The 23969-nt window shown below is 42.9% G+C and overlaps 1 protein-coding gene across 2 annotated transcripts in view; it reads left to right on the forward strand.

Annotated features, from left to right (window-relative positions):
• LOC137334562 (POC1 centriolar protein homolog A-like) overlaps positions 1-23969 on the forward strand; it is an 82012-nt gene that overhangs the window by 40297 nt on the left and 17746 nt on the right. For both annotated transcript variants that reach the window (XM_067999327.1, XM_067999329.1), the window contains exon 10: positions 16156-16242. In XM_067999327.1, coding sequence (XP_067855428.1) covers positions 16156-16242 — 87 coding nt within the window. The remainder of the gene's footprint in view (positions 1-16155; positions 16243-23969) is intronic.

A 23969-nucleotide genomic window follows, 5' to 3' on the forward strand; every position in this document is an offset into this window, starting at 1 on the left:
CCGCCATTCAATAAGATCATTGTAAACAATCTTACAACACCAAGTTATAGTCCAGCAATTTTATTTTAAATTCACAAGCTTTCGGAGGCTTCCTCCTTCCTCAGGTGAACGAAATGAAATCCTCGAAATGAAATCGCATTTATAATTCACAGAACAATGCTTGGTGATTACAGACAGTTTTTTCAACTGCCTGTTGCCAAGGCAATCAGTGTGCATACAGACAGGTGTTACCTGCAAGGTCTCAGAATATACAAATCACCAAAAAAAAACAACAAACAAAAAAAAACAGAGATAGAGAGGTAGAAACATAGAAAAGACAGCAACTGACCCGTTATATTAAAAACAGATAACATTTGTTCGCTGGTGGGGTAACGTGTAGCGTGACATGAACCCAAGATCCCGGTTGAGGCCGTCCTCATGGGTGCGGAACTTGGCTATCAGTTTCTGCTCAACGATTTTGCGTTGTCGTGTGTCTCGAAGGCCGCCTTGGAGTACACTTACCCGAAGGTCGGTGGATGAATGTCCATGACTGCTGAAGTGTTCCCCGACTGGGAGGGAACCCTCCTGTTTGGTGATTGTTGCGCGGTGTCCGTACATCCGTTGTCGCAGCGTCTGCATGGTCTCGCCAATGTACCATGCTCTGGGGCATCCTTTCCTGCAACGTATGAGGTAGACAACGTTGGCCGAGTCACAGGAGTACGAACCATGCACCTGGTGGGTGGTGTCCTCTCGTGTGATGGTGGTATCTGTGTCGATGATCTGGCATGTCTTGCAGAGGTTACCGTGGCACGGTTGTGTGGTGTCGTGGACGCTGTTCTCTTGAAAGCTAGGTAATTTGCTGCGAACGATGGTCTGTTTGAGGTTGGGTGGCTGTTTAAAGGCGAGTAGTGGAGGTGTGGGGATGGCCATAGCGAGGTGTTCGTCGTCATTGATGACATGTTGAAGGCTGCGGAGAACATGGCGTAGTTTCTCTGCTCCGGGGAAGTACTGGACGACAAAGGGTACTCTGTTGGTTGCGTCCCGTGTTAGTCTCCTGAGGAGGTCTATGCGATTTTTTGCTGTGGCCCGTCGGAACTGTCGATCGATGAGTCGAGCATCATATCCCGTTCTTACTAGGGCGTCTTTCAGCGTCTGTAGGTGTCCATCGCGTTCCTCCTCGTCTGAGCAGACCCTGTGTATTCGCAGGGCCTGTCCATAGGGGATGGCCTCTTTGACGTGGTTAGGGTGGAAGCTGGAAAAGTGGAGCATCGTGAGGTTGTCTGTGGGCTTGCGGTAGAGTGAGGTGCTGAGGTGCCCGTCTTTGATGGAGATTCGTGTGTCCAAGAAAGAAACTGATTCTGAGGAGTAGTCCATGGTGAGCTTGATGGTGGGATGGAACTTGTTGATGTTATCGTGTAGTCTCTTTAGTGATTCCTTGCCGTGGGTCCATAGAAAGAAAATGTCGTCGATATATCTGGTGTATAGTGTTGGTTGGAGGTCTTGTGCAGTGAAGAAGTCCTGCTCAATAAGATCATGGCTGATCTTCGACCTCAATGCCTCTTTCCTGCCCGATCCCCATATCCATTGATTCCCTCAGAGTTCAAAAATCTGAGCCTTGAATATACTTAATGACGGAGCATCCACAGCCCTCTGGAGTAGTGAATTCCAAAGATTCACAACCCTCTGAGTGAAGACATTTCTCCTCATCTCAGTCCTAAATGTCCAACCCCTTATCCTGAGACTATGCCCTCTAGTTCTAGAATCTCCAGCCAGGGGAAGCAGCCTTTCCGCATCTACCCTGTGAAGACCTCTCAAAATGTTATATGTTTCAGTGAGATTACCTCTCATTTTTCTAAACTCCAGAGAGTATAGGCCATTCTACTCTCATCCCAGGAATCAATCTAGTGAACCTTCGTTGCACCGCCTCTGAGGCAAGTATGTCCTTCCTTAGGTAAGGAGACCAAAACTGTAAATAGTATTCCAGGTGTGGTCTCATTAAAGCCCTGTACAACTGTAGCAAGACTTCCTTGCTCTTGTACTCCAACCCCCATGCAATAAAGGCCAACATACCATTTGCCTTCCTAATTGCTTGCTATATCTGCACATTAACTTTCTGTGTTTCGTGTACAAGGATACCCGAATCCCTCTGAACACCAACTTTTAATAGTTTCTCACCATTTAAAAAAAATTCTGTTTATCTATTCTTCCTACCAAAGTGAATAACCTCACATTTCCCCACCTTATACTTCATCTGCCACCTTCTTGCCCACTCAGTTAACCTGTCGATATCCCTTTGCAGACTCTTTGTGTCCTCCTCACAGCTTACTTTCCCACCCAGCTTTGTATTGTCAGCAAACTTGGATATATTATGCTCGGTCCCTTCATCTAAGTCATTAATATAGATTGTAAATAGCTGAGGCCCAAGCTCTGATCCTTGCGGCACCCCACTAGTAACAGCCTTCCAACCTGAAAGTGACCCGTTTATTCCTACTCTCTGTTTTCTGTCCGTTAACCAATCCTCTATCCATGCTAATATATTACCCCCAACCCCATGAGTCCTTATCTTGTGTAACAACCTTTCATGTGGCACTTTATCGAATGCCTTTTGAAAATTCAAATGTACTGCATCCACTGGTTCTTCTTTTTCTACCCTGCTAGTTACATCCTCAAAAAAAACTCAAATAGATTTGTCAAACACGATTTCCCTTTCATAAAACCATGTTGACTCTGCCCAATCATATTATGATTTACTAAGTGCCCTGTTCCCACGCCATTAATAATGTATTCCTGCAGTTTCCTGAAGACTGATGCCAAGCTAACTGGCCTGTAGTTCCTAATTTTCTCTCTCCCTCCTTTCTTGGATAGCGTTGTTACATTTGCTACCTTCCAATCCACTGGGATTGTTCAAGAATCTATGGAATTTTGGAAGATCACAACCAATGCATCCACTATCTCTGCAACCACCTCTTTTAGAATCCTAAGATGTAGGCCAAGAGGTCCAGGGGATTTGTCTGCTTTTCGTCCTATTAATTTCTGCAATACTTTCTCATTACTAATATTCATTACTTTAATTCATTACTCACTGCCTGAAAGGGTGGTAGAGGCAGAAACCCTCATCACATTTCAAAAGTACTTGGATATGCACTTGAAGTGTGGCAACCTACCTATGGACCAAGAGCTAGAATGTGGGATTAGGTTGGAAAGCTCTTTTTCGGCCGGCACAAACACGAAGGGGCAAATGGCCTCCTTCTGTACCGTAAATTTCTATGGTTCTTCGACTCTCGAACACAATGTGAAATTCATCATATTATGATCACTCTTCCCCAGAGGATCCCTTACTATGAGATTACTACTTACCTCATGGCCTGGCACATTCCTCATTCTACCATTACCAACAAGCCAGGGGACCAACCCTGGTTCAATGAGGAGTGTAGAAGAGCATGCCAGGAGCAGCACCAGGCGTACCTAAAAATGAGTTGCTAACCTGGTGAAGCTATAACTCAGGACTACATGCATGCTAAACAGCGGAAGCAACATGCTATAGACAGAGCTAAGTGATTCAACAACCAACGGATCAGATCAAAGCTCTGCAGTCCTGCCACATCCAGTCGTGAATGGTGGTGGACGATTAAACAACGGGAGGAGCAGGCTCTGTAAACATCCCCATCCTCAATGATGGCGGAGTCCAGCACGTGGGTACAAAAGACAAGGCTGAAGTGTTTGCAGCCATCTTCAGCCAGAAGTGCCGAGTGGATAATCCATCTTGGCCTCCTCCCGATATCCCCACCATCACAGAAGCCAGTCTTCAGCCAATTCGATTCACTCCACACGATATCAAGAAATGGCTGAGTGCACTGGATACAGCAAAATCTATGGGCCTCGACAACATCCCGGCTGTAATGCTGAAGACTTGTGCTCCAGAACTAGCTGCGCCTCGAGCCAAGCTGTTCCAGTACAGCTACAACACTGGCATCTACCCAACAATGTGGAAAATTGCCCAGGTATGTCCTGTCCACAAAAAGCAGGACAAATCCAATCCGGTCAATTACCGCCCCATCAGTCTACTCTCAATCATCAGCAAAGTGATGGAAGGTGTCGTCGACAGTGCTATCAAGCGGCACTTACTCACCAATAACCTGCTCACCGATGCTCAGTTTGGGTTCCGCCAGGACCACTCGGCTCCAGACCTCATTACAGCCTTGGTCCAAACATGGACAAAAGAGCTGAATTCCAGAGGTGAGGTGAGAGTGACTGCCCTTGACAACCAGGCAGCGTTTGACCAAGTGTGGCACCAAGGAGCCCTAGTAAAATTGAAGTCAATGGGAATCAGGGGGAAAACTCTCCAGTGGCTAGAGTCATACCCAGCACAAAGGAAGATGGTAGTGGTTGTTGGAGGCCAATCATCTCAGCCCCAGGACATTGCTGCAGGAGTTCCTCAGGGCAGTGTCCTAGGCCCAACCATTTCAGCTGCTTCATCAATGACCCTCCCTCCATCATAAGGTCAGAAATGGGGATGTTCGCTGATGATTGCACAGTGTTCAGTTCCATTCACAACCCCTTAAATAATGAAGCAGTCCGAGCCCGCATGCAGCAAGACCTGGACAACATCCAGGCTTGGGCTGATAAGTGACAAGTAACATTCGCGCCAGACAAGTTGCCAGGCAATGACCATCTCCAACAAGAGAGAGTCTAACCACCTCCCTTGACATTCAACGGCATTACCATCGCCGAATCCCGCACCATCAACATCCTGGGGGTCACCATTGACCAGAAACTTAACTGGACCAGCCAAATAAATACTGTGGCTACAAGAGCAGGTCAGAGGCTGGGTATTCTGTGGCGAGTGACTCACCTCCTGACTCCCCAAAGCCTTCACACCATCTACAAGGCTCAAGTCAGGAGTGTGATGGAATACACTCCACTTGCCTGGATGAGTGCAGCTCCAACAACACTCAAAGCTCGACACCATCCAGGGCAAAGCAGCCCGCTTGATTGGCACCCCAACCACCACCCTAAACATTCACTCCCTTCACCACCGGCGCACTGTGACTGCAATGTATACCATCCACAGGATGCACTGCAGCAGCTCGCCAATGCTTCTTCGACAGCACCTCCCAAACCCACAACTTCTACCACCTAGAAGGACAAGGGCAGCAGGCACATGGGAACAACACCACCTGCACGTTCCCCTCCAAATCATCCATCAGCCCGACTTGGAAATATATCGCCGTTCCTTCATCGTCGTTGGGTCAAAATCCTGGAACTCCCTTCCTAACAGCACTGTGGGAGAACCGTCACCATACGGACTGCAGCGGTTCAAGAAGGCGGCTCACCATCACCTTCTCAAGGGCAATTAGGGATGGGCAATAAATGCTGGCCTCGCCAGTGACACCGACATCCCATGAACGAATTTTTTTTTAAATTAACCGTGTCTCATTACACAAGACAAGATCTTAATGAGCCCGTTCCCTGGTTGGTTCCATGACGTATTGTTCTAGGAAACTGTCTCGAATGAATTCCATGAATTCATCCTCCAAACTACACTTGTCAATTTGATTTGCCCAGTCTATACGAAGATTAAAGTCCTCTACGATTATTGCATTACCTTTGTTACAAGCTCCTCTTATTTCTTCATTAATACTCTGTCAACAGTATAACTACAGTTACAGGGCTCATAAACTTCTCCCACCGGTGTTTTCTGCCTCTTGTTATTTCTTATCTCCACCCATACTGATTCTACTTCCTGATCTTCCAAGCCAAGATCCTTTCTCACTACTGTCCTTATGTCATCCTTTATTATCAGGGCTACCCCCCTCCTTTTTCATTTTGTCTGTCTTTTTAAAAAGTCAAGTACCCTGGAATATTTAGTTCCCAACCTTGGTCACCTTGCAACTACGTCTCAGTGATGGTTACTAGATTTATCTCTATTTGTGCCATTAATTCATCTATCTTGTTATGAATGTTCCATGCATTCAGATAAAGTGCCTTTAATTTTAACTTTTTACTATTGTTCCCTGATTTGACCTTATTCACTGATGCACTATTACCATTAAACTCTCTGTCCCTTCCTGTCACACTGTTACATGGCATTTGAAAATAAATTTGTCATGAATTAAGATATTATTTAAAAATGATGGAGACATATTGGATCACCTGACAGAAATATAGTAGTTCCTCTAGTTCTGTTTGTGTTATTGTGCAGAAATGGATAGCCATCTGTACTGAGTGAGCATATTTAATCAATTGGCCTACCTGTCATCAGCTCCATTGTTCTATGCAGGCAAAGTCCATTCTTATTATTCAGACAAGTGAGTACCCATTGTAAAGATCTACAGGCATTGGATTCTTCTTTGCCTCCATCCGCCAGTGGTGTCGGGATGGTACTCGTGTTAGCCTTTAGTGGAGGTAGGAAGGGAGGCATGGTCTGTTTTACTTCACACAGCACTGAGCTGCTGGTGTCTGAACAAGGCATGAACTTTACAAAGGATAGTACTCAGCCCAGTGAAATGTATGAAATTTTCTATAGTGCCTTCAAAGGCCTCTCCAATCCACTGGTTCTACTGTGTTCACTTAACACTATTATAGAGGCCTGTCAGTTGATGGAAACCTGAGTTATTTTATTAAAATTAATCTTCAGCTAATTGCAATACTGTGCTGTCCACAGTATCATCAAATTATTTCTTTTTGTTCCAAGTGTAGGTGAATTACTCATCAGCGATAGATAGACACAATACCATGAATAATAGTGTTGTAGAACAGGTTGTAACAGTAGTGTGATTTCAAGTTAAGTAAACATGTGATGTTCTATAGCTTCTAGGAAAATGAGTTATACCTTCCCTTGTGATGGAGAACAATAGATAAGTAATGAGGGATAGAATGAAAAGTAAGAGATAGAAAAATACAAAGGCATAACACAGATGCTCTTGTGAAAAGAGGCCTCTTACTGTTGGCACAAAGGAGGAACCTGTCTAAATGATCGTTGCCAAAATATTTAGTTATAGCTGGAGATCATTGAAAAATTCTGAGGCTGTCCCATAGTCCCTGAAAGAGTTCCATAAATAACCATTGTGCTTTATTAATTCTACTGAAAGCTAGAGTTCCCATAAAAGGTTCCCCAAGTAATAATGAAGAGCTAAACATTCATTAGTAGGTTCTGCACGCTTGATATTGGCCAACTTTCTGCCAGCATTATATAACATCCTTGCATATGTGACTGAAAAAGATGTGGAGGAATCTAGACATTTCAAGTCTCCTGCATGTTTGATGATCCTACTTTCCAAAAAGATTACATTGTGGCACATTTACAAAATACAGAGTTGTTGAATTTATAATATGCCCCATGTATAAATTTAGTATTTTACTCCTGTTCTGCTGTAAATGAAGACCAGGCAAACAGTCCAAATCTCTAACCATTACTTGGTAGAGACATTCTGACGCAGGCTCATTTCAAAAATCATTACCACACCTACCTTTGGAACTACTTTTTAAAAATATATGAAATATTAAACAGGAGACAGCATTCACTCTCTTTAATAGGCTTCCAGCTATTATTTATCCATGTTTTGATCCAGACTATTGTGTTCCAGAACAATGGCTTTCTGTTACAGAAAATGTTGGAAAAGCTCAGCAAGTTAGGCAGTAACTGTGGAGAGAACAGAGAAGTTAACGTTTCAGCTGTCGAACCTTAATCACAACTGGGATATATTCCAGATGAACAGCATTTAAAAAGGAGCTGAACAAGGGGAAAACAAAGAAGGTTAAATGGCAGAAGTGATATTAGCATGAGACAATAGGAGACATAATAAGAGAAATCATAGAAATAAAAGACACATACGACAGCCAGAATGTGTGAATAGCTTAAAGAGTTTGGGGTGGGGCGGGGGGGGGGGGGGGGTGCGTCGGCAGGTAGAAAGGGAAGAACGAAAAACTAGCAAAGTGGAGCAAGCGCCAGGAGCCTAGTAGATGAAAATGACAGGTTGACCCCCATGGATACAGACCACCTTACCTGCATGGTGTTCCAATCAAAGGTCTCAACAGAGGCCTTTCTATAATATGGCTTCAAACATGAGCAGTTTCCACGGTCTATCAACCCAAAGAAACAGAGTTATTCTATTCTGAACAGATACGGCTAATATTCCCATTATATCACACGAACTGGCTCTTGTCTCTCTGCTGAGATTGTCTGCTTTCTTGAAACTCCAGGGAGTGTCTCAAGCCTAAAATGCAATTTGAGTTACTGAGTTAATAAGAACTTTTGATTCTGACTCATAAATGCAAAGATTTTTTAAAGCTGCAACTTTGGGATCACTGCTTGAATTTCAAATAACAGACTGCAAATGCATAAATGGAACAAGTTGAACATCTGTACAATTTGAGACATAATTGGATGCTTCACAGTCTACTTAACATTATATCATAGATTATTGGTTCTTAAACTGAATTTATATTGAATCATATATTTGTTCATATCAGTTAAATTTGGAGTGAAGCTGTTTACATTCATAGGAAAGTACACGGCCTGAAAAAATTGTGGTCCATCTGGTCAGTTCCAAAGATAAATACCCTTCATGCGCCTACTTCCTCAATTGTTTATCCAATTCTCTTACATTTTTCCACAATATCTGCCTCCCTGGACAGTTTGTTCTAAATGTTCACTAGCTTCTGCATGAAGTAATTAAATCTAAGCTGTCGATGCACAAACTAGCCAGTAATGACACACCATAGATGAATAAAGAAATAAAAGCAAAATTGAAACTAAAGAAAAAGGCATACACTAAGTGCAAAGACAACAAAGGACAGGATGACAAAAGGGAATACAAAAAAGTTAGGAAAGAAGTCAAAAAGACAATTAGGAAGGCAAAAAAAAACCACAAAATTAAATTATCAAGGAAAATCAAAAAATATAGTAAAATATTCTACGGACATAAATAACAAAAAAAAAAATCGGGATAGGGAAAGGGCCACTAAGGGATACACATGATAAACTCACAGGCAATGACAGCGAAATGGCAGAAAAATTAAATAATTTTACTTTGCTTGAGTATTTACCTGGGAGACTAATATGGTGGGCATGATATTAGAAGAAGAGATCAAAAAAGATGTAAAAACATTTTAAGATACAAAGAGGGTATAAAACCCCAGATCTGGATGGATTGCATCCGCATATACTAAAAGAAGTTAGGGAAGAGATAGCAGAATGGGCGTGCAATTGGCAAATGAATTTCTATATAGATAAGCGTGAGATGGTACATTTTGGTAGCGATAATAAGGAGGCCACGTACTCCTTGGACAATAAGAGTCTGTATGGGGTAGAGGGATTTAGGGGTACAGATACACAAATCACTAAAAGTAGCGACACAGGTTAATAAGACCATTTTTTTGTTTAAAAAAGCAAACCAAACACGGGTTCATTTCTAGAGGGATAGAATTGAAAAGCAGAGAAGTTATACTAAACTTATACAGAATCTTGTTTAGACCGTACTTGGAGTACTACGAACAGTTCTGGTCACCACACTATAAAAAGGATATAGAGGCACCGGAGAAGGTGAAAAAAGATTTACTAGGATGATACCAGAAATGAGATGTTATACCTATCAGGAAAGATTGAATAGGCTGGGGCTCTTTTCTGCAGAAAAGACAAGGCTGAGGGGTCACCTGATAGAGGTCTTTAAGATTATGAAAGGGTAGACGTAGAGAAGATGTTTCCACTTGTGGGGGAGACCAGAACTAGGGGCCATAAATATAAGATGGTCACTAATAAATCCAATAGGGAATTCAGGAGAAATTTCTTCGTCCAGAGAGTGGTAAGAATGTGGAACTCGCTACCACAAGGAGTAGTTGAGGCGACTAGCATAGAAGCATTTAAGGGGAAATTAGATAAATACATGGGGGAGAAGGGAATAGAAGGATATGTTGATGGGGGTAGATGAAGATCGGTGGGAGGAGGCTCACATGGAGCATAAACACCGGCATGGACCTGGTGGGCCAATGTAAATGGATATGATATAATAGCAATTACAGAGACATAGCTGTAGGGTGACCAAGGCTGGGAGCTGAATATCCAAGCGTATTCCATATTTAGGAAGGACAGGCAAAAAGGAAAAGGAGGTGGGGTGGCGTCGTTAGTAAAGGATGGAATCCGAGCAATAACGAAAAAGGATATTGGCTCTGAAAATCAAGATGTAGAATCAGTCTGGGTGGAGTTAAGAAGCACCAAGGGGCAGAAAACACTGGTGGGAGTTGTCTATAGGCCTCCAAACAGTAGTGGTAATGTAGGGGATGGGATCAAACAGGAAATTAGAGATGCACGTAACAAGGGTACTACAGTAATCATGGGTGACTTTAAACTACATATAGACTGGCCAAACCAAATTAGCAATAATACTGTGGAGGATGAACTCCTGAAGTGTGTACGAGATGGCTTTTTAGACCAGTACATTGAGAAGCCAACCAGGGAACAGGCTATCCTAGATTAGGTATTGTGCAATGAGAAGTGGTTAATTAATAATCATCTTGTGCGGGGTCCTTTAGGGAAGAGTGACCATAACATGATAGAATTCTTCATTAAGATGGAAAGTGAAGTAGTCCAATCCTCAACTAGGGTCCTAAATCTAAACAAAGGAAACCTCGGAGGTATGAGGAGTGAGTTGGCAATGATAGATTGGGAAGCTTCATTAAAAGGCATGACGGTGGATAGGCAATGGCTAACATTTAAGGAACGAATGCATGAACTGCAACAATTATACATTCCTTTCTGGCACAAAAACACAAAAGGAAATGCGGCCCAACCATGGCTAACAAAAGAAATTAAGGATAGTATTAGATCCAAAGAGGAATCATATAAAGTTGCCAGAAAAAGTAACAAGCCTGAGGATTGGGAGCAGTTTAGAATTCAGCAAAAAAGGACCAAGAGATTGATTAAGAGGGGAAAAATAGAGTATGAGAGGAAACTTGCAGGGAACATAAAAGTGGACTGTAAAAGCTTCTACAAGTATGTAAAAAGAAAAAGATTAGAGAAGACAAATGTAGGTCCCTTACAGTCAGAAACAGGAGAATTTATAATGGGGAACAGGGAAATGGCAGAGCAATTAAACAAATGCTTTGGTTCTGTCTTCACAAATAACTTTCCAGAAATGCTAGGGAACCAAGGGACTAGTGAGGAGGAGGAATTAAAGGAAATTAGTATTAGTAAAAAAAAATAGTGCTGGAGAAATTAATGGGACTGAAAGCCAATAAATCCCTAGGACCTGATAATCTGCGTCCCAGAGTACTAAAAGAGGTAGCCACAGAAATAGTGGATGCATTAGTTGTCAACTTCCAAAATTCTATTGATTATGGAACAGTTCCTGCAGATTGGAGGGTGGCAAATGTAACCCCACTATTTAAAAAAGGAGGGAGAGAGAAAACACGGAACTGCAGACCAGTTAGCCTAACATCAGTAGTAGGGAAAATGCTAGAGTATTATAAAGGATGTGATAACAGGACACTTAGAAAATATCAACTGGATTAGACAAAGTCAACATTGATTTATGAAAGGGAAATCATATTTGACAAACCTACTGGAGTTTTTTGAGGATGTAACTGGTAGAATAGATAAGGGAGAACCAGTGGATGTGGTTTATTTGGATTTTCAGAAGGCCTTTGATAAAGTCCCACATAAGAGGTTAGTGTGCAAAATTAAAGCACATGGGATTGGGGGTAATATACTGGCATGGATTGAAAATTGGTTAACAGACAGGAAACGGAGTGTAGGAATAAATGGGTCTTTTTCAGGGTGGCAGGCAGTGACTAGTGGGGTACCGCAGGGATCAGTGCTTGGGCCCCAGCTATTCACAATATATAATCAATGATTTGGATGAGGGAACCAAATGTAATATTTCCAAGTTTGCTGACGACACAAAACTAGGTGGGATCATGAGTTGTAAGGAGGATGTAAAGAGGCTTCAAGGCGATTTAGACAAGTTGAGTGAGTGAGCAAATACATGACTGATGTAGTATAATGTGGATAAATGTGAAGTTATCCACTCCGGAAGGAAAAACAGAAAGGCAGAGTATTATTTAAATAGTGATAGATTGGGGAATGTTGATGTACAAAGGGACCTGGGTGTCCTTGTACACCAGTCACTGAAAGCAAACATGCAGGTGCAGCAAGCAGTTAGGAAGGCAAATGGTATATTGGCCTCCATTGCAAGAGGATTTGAGTATTGGAGCAAGGATGTCTTACTGCAGTTATACAGGGCATTGGTGAGACCACACCTGGAGTATTGTGTGCAGTTTTGGTCTCCTTACCTTAGAAAGGATATATTTGCCATAGAGGGAGTGCAGCGATCACCATACTGATCCCTGGAATGGCAGGACTATCATTTAAGAATAAAGCTGGACAGACCACCCGGCATCGGACCATTAGGCACCAGACACGACAAAGACAAACCAAGCCCAGTCGACCTTGCAAAGTCCTCCTCACTAACATCTGGGGACTTGTGACAAAATTGGGAGAGCTGTCCCACAGACTAGTCAAGCAACAGCCTGACATAGCCATACTCACAGAATCATACCTTTCAGCTAACGTCCCTCACTCTTCCATCACCATCCCTGGGTATGTCCTGTCCCACCGGCAGGACAGACCCACCAGAGGTGGCGGTACAGTGATATACAGTCAGGAGGAAGTGGCCCTGGGAGTCCTCAACATTAACTCTGGACCCCATGAAATCTCATGGCATCAGGTCAAACATGGGCAAGGAAACCTCCTGCTGATTACCACCTACTGCCCTCCCTCAGCTGATGAATCAGTCCTCCTCCATGTTGAACACCACTTGGAGGAAGCTCTGAGGGTAGCAAAGGCACAGAATGTACTCTGGGTGGGGGACTTCAATGTCCATCACCAAGAGTGGCTCGGTAGCACCACTACTGACCGAGCTGGCCGAGCCCTGAAGGACGTAGCTGATTGACTGGGCCTGCGGCAGGTGGTGAGCGAACCAGCACGAGGGAAAAACTTACTTGACCTCATCCTTACCAATCTACCTGTCACAAATACATCTATCCATGACAGTATTGGTAGGAGTGACCACCGCACAGTCCTCGTGGTGATGAAGTCCCGTCTTCGCATTGAGGACACCATCCAACATGTGTGGCACTACCACCGTGCTAAATAGATCTAGCAGCTCAAAACTGGGCATCTGGGCGCTGTGGGCCATCAGCAGCAGCAGAATTGTATTCCAGCACAATCTATAACCTCGTGGCCCGGCATATTCCTTACTCTACCATTACCAACAAGCCAGGGGATCAACCCTGGTTCAATGAGGAGTGTAGAAGAGCATGCCAGGAGCAGCACCAGGCGTACCTAAAAATGAGGTGCCAACCTGGTGAAGCTACAACTCAGGACCTCATGCATGCTAAACAGCGGAAGCAATATGCTGTAGACAGAGCTAAGCGATTCCACAACCAACGGATCAGATCAAAGCTCTGCAGTCCTGCCACATCCAGTCGTGAATGGTGGTGGACAATTAAACAACTAACGGAAGGAGGAGGCTCTGTAAACAACCCCATCCTCAATGATGGCGGAGTTCAGCATGTGAGTGCAAAAGACAAGGCTGAAGCGTTTGCAACCATCTTCAGCCAGAAGTGCCGTGTGGATGATCCATCTTGGCCTCCTCCTGATATCCCCACCATCACAGAAGCCAGTCTTCAGCCAATTCGATTCACTCTGTGATATCAAGAAATGGCTGAGTGCACTGGATACAGCAAAGGCTATGGGCCCCGACAACATCCCGGCTGTAGTGCTGAAAACTTGTGCTCCAGAACTAGCTGCGCCTCTAGCCAAGCTGTTACAGTACAACTACAACACTGGCAAAAACCTGACAATGTGGAAAATTGCCCAGGTATGTCCTGTCCACAAAAAGCAGGACAAATCCAATCCGGCCAATTACCACCTCATCAGTCTACTCTCAATCATCAGCAAAGTGATGGAAGGTGTCATCGACAGTGCTATCAAGCGGCACTTACTCAGCAATAACCTGCTCACCGATGCTCAGTTTGGGTTCCACCAGGACCACTCGGCTCCAGACCTCATTACAGCCTTGGTTCAAACGTGGAGAAAAGAGCTGAATTCCAGAGGTGAGGTGAGAGTGACATCAAGGCAGCATTTAACCGAGTGTGGCACCAAGGAGCCCTAGTAAAATTGAAGTCAATGGGAATCAGGGGGATAACTCTCCAGTGGATGGAGTCATACCTAGCACAAAGGAAGATGGTAGTGGTTGTTGGAGGCCAATCATCTCAGCCCCAGGACATTGCTGCAGGAGTTCCTCAGGGCAGTGTCCTGAGGAACTCCTGAGGCAGGCCCAACCATCTTCAGCTGCTTCATCAATGACCTTCCCTCCATTGTAAGGTCAGAAATGGGGATGTTTGCTGATGATTGCACAGTGTTCAGTTCCATTCACAACCCCTCAAATAATGAAGCAGTCCGAGCCCGCATGCAGCAAGACCTGGACAACATCCAGGCTTGGGCTGATAAGTGGCAAGTAACATTCGCGCCAGACAAGTGCCAGGCCATGATCATCTCCAACAAGAGAGAGTCTAACCACCTCCCCCTGACGTTCAATGGCATTACCATCGCCGAATCCCCCACCATCAACATCCTGGGGGTCACCATTGACCAGAAACTTAACTGGACCAGCCACATAAATACTGTGGCTACAAGAGCAGGTCAGAGGCTGGGTATTCTGCGGCAAGTGATTCACCTGACTCCCCAAAACCTTTCCACCATCTACAAGGCACAAGTTAGGGGTGTGATGGAATACTCTCCACTTGCCTGGATGAGTGCAGCTCCAACAACACTCAAGAAGCTCGACACCATCCAGGACAAAGCAGCCCGCTTGACTGGCACCCCATCCACCACCCAAAATATTCACTCCCTTCACCACCGGCGCACAGTGGCTGCAGTATGTACCATCCACAGGATGCACTGCAGCAACTCGCCAAGGCTTCTTCGACAGCACCTCCCAAACCCGCGACCTACCACCTAGAAGGACAAGAGCAGCAGGCACATGGGAACAACACCACCTGCACGCTCCCCTCCAAGTCTCACACCATCCTGACTTGGAAATATATCGCCGTTCCTTCATCGTCGCTGGGTCAAAATCCTGGAACTCCCTTCCTAACGGCACTGTGGGAGAACCTTCACCACATGGACTGCAGCGGTTCAAGAAGCGGCTCACCACCACCTTCTCGAGGGCAATTAGGGATGAGGAATAAATGCTGGCCTTGCCAGTGACGCTCTCATCCCATGAACGAATTTTTTAAAAATGGGGAAAGATTGGGTCGACTCGGCCTGTATTCACTCGAGTTTAGAAGAATGAGAGGGGATCTCATTGAAACATAAAATTATGACAGGGCTCGACAGACTGGATGCAGGGAGGATGTTTCCCCTGGCAGGAGGGGTCCAGAACGAGGGGTCGCAGTCTCAGGATACGGGGTAGGACATTTAGGACTGAGATGAGGAGAAATTTCTTTACTCGGAGGGTGGTGAACCTATGGAGTTCTCTACCACAGAAGGCTGTGGAGGCCAAGTCACTGAATATATTTAAGAAGAAGCTAGATAGATTTCTAGACACAAAAGGCATTAAGGGGTATGGGGAGAGAGCGGGCATATGGTATTGAGATAGAGGATCAGCCATGATCATAATGAATGATGTGGAGATGCCGGTGATGGACTGCGGTTGACAAATGTAAAGAATCTTACAACACCAGGTTATAGTCCAACAATTTTATTTGAAAATCACAAGCTTTCGGAGGCTTTCTCCTTCGTCAGGTGAAACCTGACAGGCTTTCTCCTTCGTCATTCACCTGACGAAGGAGAAAGCCTCCGAAAGCTTGTGATTTTCAAATAAAATTGTTGGACTGTAACCTGGTGTTGTAAGATTCTTTACATCATAATGAATGGTAGCGCAGGCTCGAAGGGCCGAATGGCCTCCTACTGCTCCTATTTTCTATGTTTCTATGAATGGCCTGTTTATATGCAGTACATTCTTCGTAATTCTTTGACCTCTTCAAAAGCAAGCATATTATCAAATCTAATTTTATTTATTCATTGTACCTGTTCCCATAAGATTTTGATTGTATATAGAGAAGCTTATATAACTAGGTTGATTTTGCACATTTTTATCCCTTTTAACTATACAGATTAATCCCAGGACACATGTAGCTAACATGCAATCAACCGATCCCCCAGTGATGGACATTGGAATAGCCCTTTTCTCTAAACCCCAGGTGAGCTTATGATTCCACAGAGTGTCAACGGTTTAATATCATATTGAAAAACAATCAGATTTAATTGTTGTTACTTCCTGTGAAAATTAGGCATTGTCAGGTAAATGTTCACATTTTTACTAAACACATTCCATGATGTGATTCCCTTTTTTTCTTTTCAGCCAGTTTTCTCCCTCTTCTCCCTTTAAAAGCATTGAATCCTTCCTCTGGAATGGAAACACAGTTACAAGGTTTCCCCCAGTACCAGTTCCAGCACTGTTTGTGAGCCTGGGTGTCAATCTGATATTAACATGTGGGGGACCTCATAGCAAGCCAGATTCTGTCCACGGTTGCATTTCTAGCAGGGATCACTGGGTAGTGATCAGGAGAGAGAAAACCCTGACTTGTTTTTGTCCCTCTAGCCCAAGGTTGCTGAGGTCAATTATAGCACACCCTACTGCACCCTTACCTGAGATCAGCTAACTTGGCACAGATAGGTGATTGTGCCCATTGTGTGCTCAGCTACACAGTGGATAAACTTAAGCCATTGGAGAATCCATGTGATTCTTATTCAATACTATACTCCAACAGCACGACTGAGAAAAAACAGAACTCCTTTCAAATATTAGTGTGGGGCAGAGGTGATGACATGAGGGTTTAAACAACAGAAAAAAATTGAGTTTAACCATTATTATAGTTATTGCATTTGCCCATTTAATAGGCTATTGAGGTGGCTGTGCTACATAAAAACAAATTTCAACTTTGTCTGGAAAGTAACTAAAATTGAGGCTTACTTTCTTTATCTGATGACTATCATTAAAATATTTTTATCGTACCAGCGGGGGGGGGGGGGGAAAGTCACATCTATATCTTTTACACTGTGCCTTGAGTGTCAAAAGATTGCTCACATCATTGCATGTTTCACACTGCCAAGTGTACAGGGGGCAATGTATGCATTAGCTTTTACAGTACTTGCAACACTAGATAATTGAAACATACTGGCCAGCTTATAACAGAGCTGCAGATTCAGACTACTTGTATATTTATAGCAAATGCCGTCCAAACCAACAAACATAAATGGTGCTATCTGCACATCTGAGTAAAACTTCCATAAATGGCCAAATGCAAAACTTTAACCTGATTTAACCAAAGGCCATTGCCAGTGTAAGCAACAGAGAGGTAAATTGATATGTCAGGCCCTAGATCTGTCTTGGAAGCAGCTCTTTATATAAGTCATGATGGACTGTAGTCAATTGGGTTGTTTTGACCTGAACAGAATCCAGTCATACAGGGCTTAGGACGTAAACTGGGCACAAGGAAAGATTGTGGCACAAAGATCAAGATTTTCTAATTAACAACTTTTTTGGCAGCTGTATCAAACACAATTTTAAGATCAAAAGTGGTGACTTTTATTTGAAGGCAGAAAGTGTCTTCTCACCAACTAATTCTTTCCATTTGTTGCACTATTTTATACTTGAGGATTTTTTTTGCATTAAACACTTTACTTCAGAAATTGAATGCTCAATCATTATCATAGTCTTCACATATCAAATGTTTTCCAGGCTTTAATTGATAAATTAAATGGTAGGTGGGGTCTTGATATTGCAAATTTAATGCTTTCTATGGGACAAGGCTCACCAAACTGCTGTTCGTCTGAGTGTATATTGTAATTTTGTTCTCATCCTGTAGACGGTGCTGTCGGCTAAAAACTCAACATAACTATTAAGTAACCAGGGTTACCATTCCCAGTACAGCACTTAACACAACTTACATCAGTCACACTTTTGAAGTTTCCGTTGCTTCTTGCTTGACTTAATTTTATAAAGTTCTGGTAATATCTTAATGCCCTGCTGCCTTTTTGTGCTCCATACAATGCTACACAAATATACAGTTTCATTAGGTTTGCAATAAACGACAACAGCAGGGGCTGTAACTTAATGTCCTGTCTACATGTTCTTCAAACCTATTTACAGCTTTATGCCATTGAGCAATGAAAAAGCAAAGCCAAACAATTGAGGCATATGATAAGACATTTATTGCTAGAAAAGTAAAAAACATAAATATTCTGCTATCAAATATTTAATGCTACTGCCCTTACTTTGTGTACATAATGAGAAAATTAGAAAAAATGTATATTCAAAGGAAAATGCTCTTAAAGTAATGCAAATAAATAGGTAGGCTTTTCCCAATATGCACTGCACCATCTATCACAGGTGCTGTTGAACCTACCCCCCAATCAATATCTCTAATATATCATGAATCAACATTTTTTTGGCATTTATGCAATACCTAAACATTTGTCTTAACTCACAGCTTTAATAAAGTGGACAAAGGAACTGTGGCACATTAGTAGTTTCACTTCTGGGAACTAAGTTCTAATCCAAACTGATGGAATAAATATTTGCCTGTGAGTCTCAGGAAAAATTTGTTTGGACAAAACTGCCTGTAATTCAGCAAAAGTGCGAAAAAATTGGTGACCTTACACAAATGTGGCATAAGGATTATTGGTGCATGGAATAGAAAATGCTGGGAATGCTTTCCCCGAGTTATTTACGATTTATTGCTGGAGAAAAGTAAAGGGAGCTTTGCTGTGAAATTAGAATGTGTTATACATGACCTTGGGAGTGCCTGTTGCTGGAACTGATTCTCAAAAGCAGAAACCTGTCCGATTTCTCAGTACGGAGATCCCTCACTTTAATGAGCAAGATGGGGGGAGATTTAGCAGTAATGTGCATCAGCATTGTTTTCAAATTAAAGTTTATGGTATAAAAATGGCCTTCCGTTGCAGGGTAGGTGATATGTATGACCCAGAAATAGTTTGAACCCTGGAATTTCATTCACTGAAAAAAAAATAGTGCTATTAATTCATTGTTCTATCCCTTCCTATCAATTACATGTTTTTGACACTCGTCTTCCTATACTCTTCTGCCTCCAAGAGACGCTACTATATCCTCACTTGCAGTATGAAACCAGGTAATTCCCAATACACTGGCCTTTTATCACAAGGACGTTAGGTAGCTTCAACTGCATTTCTGACTAGCTGGGACAGTGCACACAGCAAGATGTATCAATATTTAACGAGGAGGCAAGTTAGAGAATGGGTATCAAAAGCCCAGAAGTGTGGTTGGGGGGGGTGGGGAAGGAAGTGAAGAGTTCTATATAGAGTACCAGTGGTTTACGGCAAGCTTTATTTCCAGTAGTTCATGTTCAACGATGCTGTTCTAGGAGAGCACACCAGTTAGTAATCATGAATGCTTTTTCAATGCAAAAACTGTGCAATTACAGGATAACATTAGTACTGGCTCGTTTCAGGCAGCTCTGGGCAGGACTTATTGGCCTTGGAGGGAGTGCAGCGTAGGTTTACTAGAATGATACCCAGACTTCAAGGGTTAAGTTACGAGGAGAGATTACACAAATTGGGGTTGTATTCTCTGGAGTTTCGAAGGTTAAGGGGTGATCTGATTGAAGTTTATGAGATATTAAGGGGAACAGATAGGGTGGATAGAGAGAAACTATTTCCGCTGGTTGGGGATTCTAGGAGTATGGGGCACAGTCTAAAAATTAGAGCCAGACCTTTCAGGAGTGAGATTAGAAAACATTTCTACACACAAAGGGTGGTAGAAGTTTGGAACTCTCTTCCGTAAACGGCAATTGATACTAGCTCAATTGCTAAATTTAAATCTGAGATAGATAGATTTTTGGCAACCAAAGGTATAAAGGGATTTGGGCCAAAGGCGGGTATATGGAGTTAGATCACAGATCAGCCATGATCTTATCAAATGGCGGAGCAGGCACGAGGGGCTGAATGGCCTACTCTTGTTCCTATGTTTACTTTTTCTAACCAGCCTCCTCTAGGATGGTCTATATCATCTACTGTGACATGTTCCATGGCCAGGTTCTCTACCCCGTACTGAAATAGGCCCATGCAATGGTCTGGCTCTTGAGCAATGATGCATCGTGTTTTGTTTTCTTGATGAAAGAGTGGTGGGTATATTCATTTCTAGAAAACTGTCCACTATGTACCCATTGTTACAACATTAGCAACTTGCATTTACAGGGAGCCTTTAACGTAGTAAAACATCCCAGCTGCTTACAAATACAAAATATTTTTTCACTTGTTACGGAATATGTGTTTGACCCACTCAATTGTGACATGGTGGGGGGGGGGGGGTGCCTCCAGCCTCTGCTCAAATTGGGCATGAAGGGGACATCCGTGCCCCCTGCCCAAATCCGGTGTCGGGTGGCCCGAACTATATTCAAGTTCAGGCATCATTCGAATGTAGCCGGTGAGAAGCAGGCGCTCCACTGCAGCTCATTGATTGTGGGAGGGCGAGAAATTGGCAAGCTCTTATGCCGAGTTGGCCAACGGGTGGGAGGTGGAGGAAGAGGGGAGGGGAGGGGGAGAGGGAGAGGGGAGAGGGGGTGGGTAGGACAATCCTGGAGAAGGGCGAGCAGGAGCCGGCAGTGGGCCGCAGTATTTTTGTGGAGCCAGAGGAGTATCCCTGCTTCTTCTGGCCCCCACAAAAAATAAGTTTGAAGTCCTTGCAGCTGCAATAATGGCTTTTCATCCTCTTAAAACTCAAGTGACCAGATTTTCAAATGTGGGCCATCCAAGTCTCAAATTGTAAGTTTCACAGCATACAGCATGACATATTGCACTTGTAAACCATAGAATGCTTTTCAGGTCATAATGACCTTTACTCACTGATGCTGCAACTCAGTCAAGAGATCTTGGAGTGAACTTTCTGTGTGTGATTATGGTGTTCTCTATTGAAATTGAGAGTTTTTAAAATGGGTTTATACTAGCAGAGTTCTAATATTGATCATGTTTTTACCCTGCCAACATTTTGCTCGTCAGTGTGTCTGAAAATTGCCATTCTAAAAGTTCATTATTTAACTGCTCCTTTCTTGATTCTCATAAATCGATAACATTGAAAGTTATCAGTCCCAGCCAACTTTGCTCAGGGGCTTGATGCATTGATCCAGGTAATTTGAGATAAATGCAACAAACCCCCACCCCATCCTCCCCCGGCATAGAATCAGCATGACATGGGGATCTCTGTCATTGTCAGCGAACCTTTTCACATGCCAGTTCTGTAACGTGCTGCCCTGCGGAAAGAGGATGGAGAATTGATGAGGAGTAGTCCAATAGCAGAGCACCAGGGAGCGATAATGGTATGTGTGCTATTACAATAAACTGCCCTATTTCTGGCCCACATGGCTGATGCCTTCCTTTTATATTGGGCTGCACAATTGGGTGGCAAGTGAACCCAAACCACTTGACCACATTAAAAGACAGCCTGCCATATGAATAAGTTGGAATAATGAACAGCGTGGTTACCTTTGAAATTTCTTCTATATTCAGATTTGTCATTCTTAAAGTAAACATGAAATACTGTGGTGGCCAGGTACCTTGACAAAGTAGCTGTACAGTCTGGATCCCTGTCAAAGAATGTTCTATAAATATGGCATTCCTGCAACAGAGGCAGAATCCCACTGACTGTCCAGCAGCTGGCCTCAATGAAAAGTTAAATGGTGAACCTGCTCACCAGCAACCTAGTCCAGCCTTGTAAGTGGACGTCAAGTTTGTGACTGAGAGTTTAAATCCGCAGTGGTGGAGTCGGCAGTGGTCTTATATACCTTGGGTTTGGAAGACGGAAGAACGTCTGTGACAATCTTTGAATGGTTTAATTTAAGCCAGGGAGATTGGTAAACTCTACCTCCTTTGGTGAAATCCACCAAATGTTGAGACAAGGAAAAGGAACATTAATTGGGAGTCAAAGGGGAGAAAGCTGGTTGTCTGCAAACCTAGTCTTGCCTCAGTCATTAATATCAAATCATGCCTGCCTCTTCTCAAAACATCTTGACTAACCATGCTACATGGAGCATATTAAGGAAAGGGATAGATTACCACCATCTTTTCAAGTGGTGATTTGTATTATTTCCCGGTGTATTTCTGTGTCCCCAAATTCCAGAAGAGGTAATGGTATGGTATTCATTTTAGCCATGTGCTTTAACTGGTTTTAGAAATATACTTGTATTCATTTATAGTATGAATGTAATTACCAAAAAAATTCTTTGTATTTTAACTTTAGTCCAAAAATGTCTGTTTTAACCTTCCTCTCTCCTCTTGCCAGCCTTGTTCTGTTGCCCTAATAGTGAGATGGATGCCCTTATGTAGTTCAGTAAAGACATCACTACCCTGCCCAAAACGTCCTGAGTATCCTTATGATTTTCATCTCCCTACCTTCCCCAACCCTCCACCTTTGGTTAGGTGACCACTGCATGGCATCAATCCACCATGATGACTAGTACCCCGAGGGTGAATAATGTACGCTTTTCTAACCATACTAAATTTACTTATCAGGAGTGAACACTTAAGGAATAATCCAGGAATTAGATTTGTTAGCCTTCTCTTACAAAATGATAGATTATACGATGTACAATAGTAACGTGCCTTCAGTTTGTTATTGTAGATTTTAATATTCCCCAACAATTTTCCCCACATATCAGATGGCCCCAATCATTTCTTGGGTATCATGCTCTCCCAAAACGATGCATGAAAATATGGAAGTGCCTGGTGTTGAATCTTGAAATGAAATATATAAAAGGACAGCCCAATGGAAGCATAGCATATTGCTGAAATAAAATCTTACTGCAAGTTAAGTTGCTCACAAATCCAATTTCTTTTGTGACCCTTCCCTGGAGTATTCCTTCATAAGAGTCAATGCATAAACTGTAGTAGAAAATGCAATTTATTTCAGAAAATTCTAATATTCATAAAATTATTTTAAACTCTTTTAAAACATTAGCTGCAATATTAATATTACTGGGACAGATGAACAATTAACATTTGCAACAGGGGGAATGATTAGTGCATTTAAATATGGAACATCGGAAACTTCTTTTGACATTGTGTGTAAATGAGAAAATGTGCTTAAGTATGCTGCGAGCAGCCATATTGGATTCTACAAACTTCTAGCCCATATGTATATTCTCAATTAATAATGTTTGCTTGGAGAAGGATTGCTAGTTATGCCAACCTTCTAGTTTAATTTAATAATAAGCTTTTGTTCTTAAAACAACAGTACTACAATTTCCTGCATTATACTTCCTCCTACCCTGCTTCTTATAAAGACTTCATTTCTTCCAGATTCTCTGTCTCCATTGCATCACTCTGATGATGCCATCTTCAGCACCAACGCTTTTAAAATATCCATCTTTTTTTCTCAGCTGAGGTTTCCCCTCCATCATGATAGACAGGATCCACAGCCGGGTATGCCTAATTTCCTGTGCTTCTACGCTCACCCATGTGCTCTCCCCAAACAGTGATAGGGTTCCCCTGGTCCTCACCTTCCAACGCACATGCCTCCACAATCATTAAATCACCTTCCACCATTTCCACCACCTCCAAATGATCTCACCGCTAAACTCATCTTCTCCCTCTTTCCGCTTCCCAAAGGGAATGTTCACTACATGACCCCACACCGCATCAGCTATTCACATATTCTCTGTCTCATAAATGTCTTTAATTTTTCTCATTATGCCTCTTATTGTATCATGTTAATATTACTTCAGCCTTTTAATCATCACTTGTTCTAAACATTTTACAAGTCATTCCATTTCCTCTTGTATGTGTGTGTTTTCCCTCTCTCTCCCCTTTGTTTTGTCCCTTTTTAAATACCGTTTCTCTATAATTTCTTCCGGTTCTGACAAAGGGTCTAGACCTTAAAACCTTAACGTACCTG

This window comes from Heptranchias perlo, chromosome 18, assembly GCF_035084215.1.
Source record: "Heptranchias perlo isolate sHepPer1 chromosome 18, sHepPer1.hap1, whole genome shotgun sequence".
Lineage (NCBI taxonomy): Eukaryota > Metazoa > Chordata > Chondrichthyes > Hexanchiformes > Hexanchidae > Heptranchias > Heptranchias perlo.